This window comes from Alosa alosa, chromosome 21 (assembly GCF_017589495.1).
Source record: "Alosa alosa isolate M-15738 ecotype Scorff River chromosome 21, AALO_Geno_1.1, whole genome shotgun sequence".
Lineage (NCBI taxonomy): Eukaryota > Metazoa > Chordata > Actinopteri > Clupeiformes > Clupeidae > Alosa > Alosa alosa.
The window spans coordinates 13,787,969-13,798,611 of record NC_063209.1 but is presented as its reverse complement, the minus strand read 5'-3'; the positions used below and the strand labels follow the sequence as shown (position 1 = coordinate 13,798,611).

Below are 10,643 nucleotides of genomic sequence, written 5' to 3'. Positions count from 1 at the left end.
ACTGGCTTCTATTCTGTAAGCTGAAATAAAGATGAATCCTCCTGACACACACACACACACACACACACAGACAAAGAGAGAGAGAGTTCAGAGATGACAGGGAGGAGGATGGAAGGACAGGACAAAAGGAAAAGAGAAAAGAGAGAGAGAGAGAGAGAGAGAGAGAGATAGAGAGAGAGAGATATGAGACAGATTGGATGAAGAAAGCTCCCAAACACACGTTTGTGTGCAACCTGAAGTGTTCAGAAGGACTTCAGAGAGAAAGAGGGTGTGAGGGCCAAGAGAGAGATGGAATGAGAAGGGGGCTACGGCTCTCAGGAATAGAGAGTGGTGTGTGTGTGTGTGTGTGTGTGTGTGTGTGTGTGTGTGTGTGTGTGTGTGTGTGTCTATGTGAGGGGGCTGTCTTTGAAAACATCACAGAGCTGAGGCACTTTTCTTTACCCCCCCTCCCCCCCTCTCCCTCCAAGCTTCCCTCATCTTCCTGTCCTCCCTCCACTCCTCTCCATGCACTTCTTCTTCCTCCCCCACCTCCCTCTCCCATGTCCCTTCCCTTTCTCCAGGCTTTCAACACCACTCCCATCACCCATCCTTTTACGCTCCACCCTTCCCTCTCATCTCTCTCTCTCTCCCTCTCCATCTCTCTGTTCTCTATCCCCCTTTTCTCCCGCAGCTCTCTGCTGCTCCCCGTGGAGTTTACGTGTGGTCCATGGCAAGCAGGGTGCCATGACCCCCATCTCCCTTTCTCACTTCACTTCCTTTACTCTCATCTCTCTCTCTCTATTCCCCTATCCCTCTCTCCACTTTAATGTTTGTAGACACACACAAATACACGCACCACACACACACACACACACACACACACATGTATACCCACACACACATTCTCTGTCTTTTAATTCTCTACCTGTTTAGGGAAATTGATCAGGTCATGACAGCTGCCTTTATGGATTGTTAGACTTTCATTTAAGGCCAGAGCCATAGACTGATTCAACTGATTAACTAAAGGGTTGTGTGTGTGTGTGTGTGTGTGTGTGTGTGTGTGTGTGTGTGTGTGTGTGTTTAGGAAAGAGAGAGCATGTAAGTGAGTTAGCAGAGAGCAAAAAGAAAGCTGATCAGTGTGGAACAACGTCGGGTTGGGGTGGCATGGGTATCGATTTCTTTTTTGTTTGCCACTGTGTTTGACTGATGCTTCATTTCTCTGCGCTGCACTCGGCTGTCAAGACTGACAGGCCCAGTGAATTATGAGCGAAAAAAAATTGCTAACTGCCTCCTCGATCTGTCCATGTGTCATTCTCTCTGACTCTCTCTCCCTCTGTATCTATCCATCTCTATCTATCTGAGAGTTGTCAAAGACAGTGACCATACCAGTATACCACCATACATAATGTAATGCCTAGAGATGCACCGATATGGAATTTTAAGGCCGATAACGATAACCGATATTTATTGGTTTGTTGTGGCCGATACCGATACGATAACCGATAATATTACTCTTGAAAAAAAATTGTGAAAAGTGATTTGGGGAAAGCATTTAATAAGCATCATTTTATTGCAGTAATTTTACCTACAGTACCACCAAATGATGGACAGAACTCATAATAGTCCTCAATAGTACGGCAGTCAACAACATAACAGTAGCCTAGCCCTACAGTATGTGTGGCTCCTTTAAGTGAACCTGACGTCAGTGAACTGCGAGTGAGTGGCTAGAGAGTTTGAATCATTTTCATTTAGGACTAAACACTCATAAACGGCTCAGCTTGGAATAAGCTACAGTATAGCCAAAGATTTGGTATAGCAATTTGGAGTTTGTGAGGGAAAGGTTTAGTTTCAACTGCGGGTAACTGAAAAAAGCTGCAACTCCTCGGATCTTATGTCCATCTACTCTGTTGCGCACAACCTGCTGCAGCAGAAATAAAAGGCGTTAGCCCCGAAGGTTTTAATAACTTATTATGATGACCTGTCTGAAACTGAAGCACGAATGGTTAGCATATTTCTAGGTAATAATACAAAACCCAAGCTAAAGTAATATAATACTAAAACACAACTTAGAACTAGGCCTACTTATGTACTCGTCCCACTAACGAGTTTGTTTATTTGTTTCCCCGACCAGCGGTAAAGTGCAAACACACCAGCACAAGGCGGCTCTAGATAGGGCTGAGCTCCGGCTCTGTTAAGGTTAAATGGCGGATAATTCACGAGAGGATTTTTGAGATGCACAGATTCCCAAATGAACGATATCCACAGATTTTGTTAGAGTGGTGAAATACATTCACACCGCTGACATTATATTGAGGAAAAAAGTATAGCCAACCAAGCTCAAGTAGCTCAGTGTAGCCAGACGGACCTTACGTAGGCCTAAATTAGGAAAAATATCGGCGCAAATTATCGGCCAGAATTCTGTTATCGCACTGATAATAATATTTTCATTTTTTCACTTATCGGCTAATAATATATCGGCCACCGATATATCGTGCATCTCTAGTAATGCCACAGCAATGGTAATGTCTCTCTCAATTTCTCCTTATGTCTCCTCCTCTCACTCTCTCTCTCTCTCTCTATTCTGTTTCTCTCAATCCTTCACTGTTCTCTGTCACTTCCTCTCTCTGTTCTCTTTCTCTCTCCATCTCTTTGTTCTCTCTCACTCCTTCACTGTTCTCTCTCACTCCTTCACTGTTGTCCCTCACTCCTTCACTGTTCTCTCTCACTCCTTCACGGTTCTCTCTCTCCTTCACTGTTCTCTCTCTCTCTCCTTCTCTCTGATCTTTCTCAGCGTGGAGCATGACTTCCGTCAGCAGGAGGGCCGGTTCCATGGCGTGCTGGAGGCCCTGGACGGAGACTACGACATCCCGCTCCCCGTTGCCCGGCAAGCGCCGTCCCGCGACCGCACCAAAAACCGCGTCAAGAAGCTCCGCAAGAAGTGCTTCTGGTGGCTGTAGCCGCGGACACCGTTGCCAAGGACACACATACAGTACACAGATGGAGTCCAGGACACGATGAACTGAAATCGGTGTCCATGCCGATGCAACAGACTTAGACTCTGAGGAATGTTGCTCACTTGTGTGGTTCTTGTGATTTCATTTTGTGCAAATTTCAGGTGGACTTCAATAGAATCCTTCATTTGCTTCAATAGACTTCATGACTGTTGAAACCAGACACTGTTTCAAGACAAAATACAAAAAAAAAACCAGCAGAAGGAGAGGGTTCGCATGGCAATCCAGGGCAAGCTGCCAATCAAAAGTTCGATCCAATCAATAGCATCCTCCACGGACAGTGACAATCCGAGGATCCAATCAATAGTCCCCTTCACATTGAGTGACAGTGCGGTGACTCTGGCCTATGCGTTAGATGTAGCGAAGTTCTCTCGGGGGGTAAAATGGCAGGATGTTGTTTATGACGGAGAGTTATGAGTCGGAGAGCATTGGCATCAGGACCAGTCGTCCGTGACATCTCTCATGTTCAATCGGCCACCGGGGGTTTAACTTCAGAGATATTATTATTATATCATTATGAGAAAGGCCACACAGCCACTCACAAACACTTACTCACCGAGGCACACACACATAAAACACACCCACCCACACACACACACACACAACTACATTACATATAAACATACACATAGATTCACACTTACATACATACACACACACACACACACACAGAGGATGTGGAATGTATTCCATTTGTAAATACATTCACATGGCCCTGAGTCATGCATCATGTCTGAATATGTGAATTAATTACTGTAATGGACACAGTTAGTGAGGCATGACCACACACACAAACAAACACACACACACACACACAAACAAACACACACACACACACACACACACACACAAACAAACACACACACACACAGATGTGCACCTATTCTTCTTCAAATATGTGTTCTTGGCATCTAAGCAAATCTCTCTCTCTCACACACACACACACACACACACAGTCACACAGAGACAGACTAAGAAATAGACAGAAAGATTTTTGTTGTTCACCCTCGGATCATTAGCAGATTCCACTCTCAGTATTTTTCTACACAGCCATTTTCCGACACTGTCCTCTTCCCCTGGTGCACCCCCTTCCCATACTCGGCTGTTGTCTCATCTCTTTGTAACTGACAGATTGGGGGGGAAATAAAATCAACGGTGTGTATTTTGATGCAGTTGCTTTTCTGTGTCACATCGGTCTGACCACTCCCTTTACTCTGCACATGTGAAAGACCTTAACCCTTAGAGCCCTAAGCTGTTTTTAGTGCATTTTCACTACCTTTATTCATAAGGATTTATTCTGGTCATTGTAAGTGCCACACACACATATTATATATTGTTTTTTTTCAGCAGAGTCTAGGCTATCCAGATCTACCATCATTTCATATATGCACTCATGATTCTCTACAACTTTTTACTGCATTGCCATGAACAAAGTAAAGGCAAAAAAGGTGTTTCTTTGTCGAACAAATTGGGATGCAATGTGAGCCTTGAATTCAAACGAGAGTAATTCAAACGAGAGTAATGGGTGTGCAGCGTTGGTTTTTGTACATGATGTTATTATTTTGCAGTCACTTCGCCTGTTTTCATAAGTCAGAAAGATAGACATACTTGGTACCAATGGACATGATTTTTTTTATTTTCATACTTTAACGTACAGGCAAGTGCGTGGTCTTGTTGGAAACAGAGCTAGTGAGCGGAGCTGAGCGGTGCAAATATCCCGCTCCTCGCTCAGGTGGCTGTTCGCTCGGCCGCTCCTCCGCTCAAATTCACGTCAGGCCACTCCGCTCAATTTCGCTCCCCGCTCCACTTCAAAATCCTCCCGCTCCAAAAGAGGGAGAAATAATCTACAAGCCGAATTGTCACCTTAGAAAACTTAAATCCCAAAGAACTAAGAGCAACAGCAATGTCACTCATAGAACATGTATTGTAAAAGCCTAATGCAACACCAACAGTGCAACAACGAACAAGCTTACCAACGTCAATACAAATAAGCCTAAAACTAGGGATCAGTGGGATTAATTGCCTAAATAATACAGGTTTAACATCCAAGTTTTACTTCAGCCTTATGTAAAGCATAGGCTATTGAAATTGCTTACGTTTTTCTTTGCTCTCCGTAGCACTCATGTTTCCACGAAATGTGCCGTAGCACACTCATGTTTCCGCGAAATGTGTTAGTATCTAGTTGTTTTGTAGGAATAGTACGCTTGTAAGCCCTATGACTTTCAGTTTCCTTTCTAAAATATTTAGTGACTTCATCCCCAACAAACTTACTGTAGGCTAATGTCGGCACGCTGGACTATGTGCTACGGACTCTGGGACAATGCATTCTGGGATACGGGGGAAAACTCTGGGGGTTGTTTGTGTGTGTTAATGCCTTTATTTACTGTTTTAAAGGAATACGCCACCCCTAGGTGAAATTGGGTCAATCTAGGTTCCTAGAACCAAGATCCAAGACCCTATCTTTTCGAACCTGAGTTCACTGAAGAGGAGTTGCGAGCTTTGGATCTGGAAAGAGAGGACGTTGCGACTAGTCAAGGCGAGTCAGATGAGAGAATGAGAGCAAACACAAACTGGTGGTGTGAGTGTGGAGTGTGGAAAAAAACCTGAAGACTGCAGGATGGATCATTGCTAAAAAGTCGTCGGTAGCAGTGACACAAGTGCGGTCACGCTCCTCTCCGGGAGCGTTGCCCACCATCGATGGCAGTATTTTATCCCACTCTGCACAGCATAAACACTCCATTTCAGTTGGCATGGGTTGGCACACTCCACACTCACACCACCAGTTCGTGTTTGCTCTCGTTCTCTCATCCAACCCTAGGGACTGCGGGGAGTGACCCAATTTCACCTAGGAGTGGCGTATTCCTTTAATAAGTTTTAGTGTAGCGTGTTACCCTTTTAGGTCTTCCTCGTGTGTGATCCTTTTTGTGTGTGGGGGGGGGGGGGCTGCGTCCACCCCTGTATGTGTAGTGTGTGTGTGTGTGTTTGAGGTGCCTAGTGTGTGCTGTTTTCGTGGTCTGTGTCCCTGCCCCTGTTTCTGAATGCTAGTCAGTGAAAGCGGCTATCACTCTGGTTAAGTCTAATCATTTACATTACTATGGCCAACATCTTTGTTTTGAAATGTAACGGTCTTGGTTTCATTATGAAGATGTGAATCCTGGCTGGTCTTGGGCATGCCTCAGAATCGTAGTGTGAGCGGTATCGGAGCGAAATTGGAGCGGAACAGAGCGGCCGCTCCGGCCTCTAAATTAAAAAGCGTTCCGCGCTCCAACAAAATTCCATCCGCTCCGCTCCTCGCTCACTAGCGCTCCGCTCTACATAAAATGTACCGCGTCTACGGTAAATATATTCATGTACAATGTAATTACCGCTTAAACATATAATTACCGCTGTCAATGGCAACGGGTTTTGTGCTTCTGATTTACGTTTTGTATAATACTTCCGGCCATGACGAAACGGAAACAAATTAATGTAAAGAGACATATCGTGGACTTTATTTTTTCGTTTTGGCAAGTAGCCGTATAATAAGCAGAATAATGTATAGAACACCGGCCATTATCGGGAAAATAAGTCCCTTCAGGGCGAAGCAAGACTGGTTCGCCCTGCCGGGGCTTATTTTCCCAATAATGACCAGCGTTCTATACATTTTTCCTTACATGTATCCAGCCATCTCTGTCCATTCACTGAGCATTTACTTGCGCCAAAGATCCTTTAGAACACAAGATAAAGCAGCCCAGGCTTCTACAATGGGATGGAATTGTACACAGTTCCTGTCTCCTAAAAAGGCGTGGTGCTGGCAAACCCTGCGTCATATAGGGGAACAGGAAGAACCCTTCTGGGAAACGTCTCGCTTGACCAACCGTCTCTGCTCGCGCTGTGCTGCACTGCACTCCTCTCCTCATCCCCCATTCAGCACCACACACTTTGATGGGGCCGCTGGGCCTCGTCCCACAGCAACAAGCCAACAGAGAACTCCGAGCCAGAGATCAGTGGAGCCCTCAATCCCTGACTCACCTGCACCTGATCAATTAGTAATCAGGGGCTTTAGTGGAGACGAGCTCCGTCAGAAGGAAAGTACATGAAGAGGGAGAGGGAGAGATGAGATGGTGGGATGAAAGAGGGAGGGAGGGCTGGAGGACATACAATGGGCATGTCAGGTGGATGGCAGAAAAGAAGGTTTATGTGTGTGTGTTTGTGTGTGTTTGTGTGTGTGAGTGTTTGTGTGAGTGTTTGTGTGTGTGTGTGTGTGTGTGTGTTTTGTATGTGCGTTGTGTATGTATGTGTGGGTGTGTGTGTGTGTGTGTGTGTGTGTGTGTGTGTGTGTGTGTTGTGTGTGTGTGAGAGTGCACGGAGGGTGTGGAGCTGCGACTGCCAGCTCTGGTCAATACCTCTCAGAGCCACTGAAGGCCGTTCATCACCTCTTCACTACTGCTTATATTAAAGCTGGGAGGAGACCACTGTAGATCAATAGCAATTGACACACGGCTGGAAATTTACATCCTGAGCACTTGACAATCTAGGCTGGGATTTTTACAAAGGCAATAGACTCATTGTGCATTGAGAGCAGCAGCCGATATAGACAAATATTATTGAATGTGACAAGTCATACTGCCTATGCTAACACTGCTCACCATGTCTAGTCCACATGCAGCACCTTGAAGATACAGAGTGATTGTAACAGCAGTCTCTCTGTGTGTGCGTGTGTGTGTGTGTGTGTGTGTGTGTGTGTGTGTGTGTGTGTGTGTGTGTGTGTGTGTGTGTGTGTGTGTGTGTGCGTGTCTGCATGTGTGTGTCTGTCTGTGTGTGTGTGTGTGAGTGTCTGTGTGTGTGTGTGTGTGTGTGTGTCTGTGTGTGTGTAATATGTGTGTATGTGGCAGGCTGTCGTATTAATTGTGTGTGTGTCGTTTGGCGTCTTGGTAGCACGTTATTGTCAATCGCGTGCGCCCATGCATGTGTGTGTGTGTGTGTGTGTGTGTCGTGTACTCATTACTCACGATGAGAGCATGTTCTCTGTCCATGCTGATGACGGTGCGGTTGATGGTCCTCAGCAAGGACGCCACTATGGCCTGAACATGCTGGAAAGTGTCGCCCTACAAAACACATGGGAGAATCACAAGATGTTATTACAAGAGCCTGTTAAGACAGCCCTAACACACACACACACACACACACACACACACACACACACAGGTAAAGCAATCTGGGCACAGGTTAAAAGGTTCTTGCAAGGCAGCGTGCTGATCTGCCTCTTATGGTGTTCACATTGACTGAGATTGTCCAGCTCAATGGCCAATCGGACTGATAAGAAGCGGTAATGAGGACTTATAGAAGACTGATCACTGAACAGTGAGAGTGAGAAAGAGAGAGAGAGGGAGGGAGGAGAGAGAGAGAGAGAAAATAATAGAATGGGAGAAGGAAACTGTTAGTATAAAGAAGGATGGTGAGTACACAAAGCTATGTGTGTGTGTGTGTGTGTGTGTGTGTGTGTGTGCTGTCAACATCTCTGTGTTGTCAGGTATGAAACTTAACAACAACTCCACCTCCATTCCACTGGCTCTCCCTGCCTGTATTTTGTATCTTGCTCTCTGGTTTATTGATTGGTCCTGGGCATTGATTGGGCGCTGAGGCTTGTATTAGCTTTTCCCATGGCATAAACAAATCCTTGACCAGACCCCATCTGCGAGCATGCACACTCACACTCACACACACACACACACACACACACAGCCTGGGTCCTGATAAACTCATGCTGAGTGTTGGGCCCACAGTTGGATAAAGAGATCCCTCTCTTACAAAGCCACAGCAAAGCCCCCCCACACACACACTGTGAGTGAGTGATTCTCTCTCTCTACCTCACTCACACACACACACCCACACACACACACACACACACACACACACACACACAGCATATCACACTCTTAAAGGCTTAACCCCACTGCAAGTCCAACTACTGCAGAGGCCAACAGTTTGAACAATACACTGTATCAAGGTCTTTCAACTTGAGATTCCGCTTGCTCACGATCCTCCTCCTCCTCTGCCTACTCTCTCTCTCTCTCTCTCTTTCCCTCTCTCTCTCATCCCACTCCTCTCCCATGCTCTCTCATCACTCTCTCTTTGCATTAATCTATTTAGGAGTTCTGTCCATCCATGACCCTGCTTGTGGTGTTATGTACTTATATCTTAGTTCATTAAGCAAGTACAGAGGGCATCTTTTACATAATTACATGTGGTTGCAAGTGCTTATGTAAGATGTACAGTATGCGGTGTTAGGATTAGGGGTAGGATTTGGGTCACTAATGTGGACTACAGGAGAATTATGAATTATTTCTTTGAATGCATCGTGATAAGGAGGATAAACTGGGAAGGGGTCACCACCAGCTGACCGTTAATAAGTAGACAGGTGATGGTCATTTGACACTTCCCAGAAATGAACTGGTATTTCATATGTTCAATGAACAGGTATTTCATAGATTACAGACGATTAAAGTCAATGCAATCTGCAGTTTTAGATATGTGTGGTTTGCTGGGTGATTACAAGATTCTATCCAAATGAAGTGGTGCAAAGCAAAATGTATAGAGCTCATTAGCCTGGCCGACTTCACAATGTCCCAGTGCTCCAGGAGTGGGGAGTGAGAGTGTGAGAGTGTGAGAGAGTGATCTCTTCTCTCTGCTAAATGTCCTCAGAGGCACAGGTGCCCACGTGACTCACCTGGACACTCGGGCTAGTCCCGGTGTGTTACAGTCCACGCAGGAGCGAAATCAGATGGACTGCCCTCACGACACCCATCTGCCAATACTTAACTATCACTGACCCCTGTGTGTGTGTGTATGTGTGTGTTTGTGTGTGTGTGTGTGTGTGTGTGTGTGTGTGTGTGTGTACTGTGAGTGTGTCTATGTGAGTCCTGTGTTCCACCGATGACTTCACGGAATTACCCAGGGTTCATGGCCAGGGGGAATAAAATGAGATTAGTATCTGTAGTGTGGGTGAATCTCTCTTTATAGATGAATTTTCATTTCAGGACCGGGGAATGACCATAATGGCATGTGGAATAACCCTATATGTGTATTATTGAATTGGTATTGTATTGTGGTGTGTGTGTGTGTGTGTGTGTGTGTGTGTGTGTGTGTGTGTGTGGCATTATAAAATAAGAGAGGGAGGGAGGGAGGAAGGAGGGAGAGAGAGATATAGAGAGAGAGAGGAGAGAGGAGAAGGAGGGAGGAGAGAGTGTGGAGTTGTCGTGATGCAAAAGCCGATAAAGCATATCAAAAGGGATTGACTCCGAGAGGGCAGACCTGGAACAGCTGTTGGGCACGTCGGTCCAAAAACCACAGGCAGAAATCAAGACTGAGGAGTCGGGACTCCTCGGTGGATAGCAAATCCTGGAGTTGCACTGTCATCCCAATGAACAGCTCCGAATCCCCACCAGCGCCGGGAGTCTACAGCGCACATCTGCATAGACACACACTCTAATCCCAGGGACATATGCAGCCCTCTCCCCCCTACTCTCTCTCACTCACCCCTCACTCTCCTCTAGTGTTTTCCCCACCTCTTCCAAGTTCAAACACATCTGCTGCATTACAATATGGTGCACCTCAAAATCCCAATAGCTAAAATAGAACTAGAACACACTCACTGTGTGTGTGTGTGTGTGT

At 45.8% G+C, this 10,643-nt stretch overlaps 1 protein-coding gene and 1 long non-coding RNA gene across 2 annotated transcripts in view; one reads left to right on the top strand and one right to left on the bottom strand.

Moving 5' to 3' along the window:
- The window catches only part of LOC125286058, a 29,444-nt gene extending 26,626 nt beyond the window's left edge, over positions 1 to 2,818 (top strand). Inside the window, exon 3 of the long non-coding RNA XR_007192124.1 lies at positions 2,771 to 2,818. This is a non-coding gene — a long non-coding RNA (uncharacterized LOC125286058). The remainder of the gene's footprint in view (positions 1 to 2,770) is intronic.
- LOC125286055 (dedicator of cytokinesis protein 2) overlaps positions 1 to 10,643 on the bottom strand; it is a 115,902-nt gene that overhangs the window by 57,486 nt on the left and 47,773 nt on the right. The window contains exon 26 of the mRNA XM_048230741.1: positions 7,982 to 8,077. Within this exon, the coding sequence (XP_048086698.1) occupies positions 7,982 to 8,077 (96 nt within the window). The remainder of the gene's footprint in view (positions 1 to 7,981; positions 8,078 to 10,643) is intronic.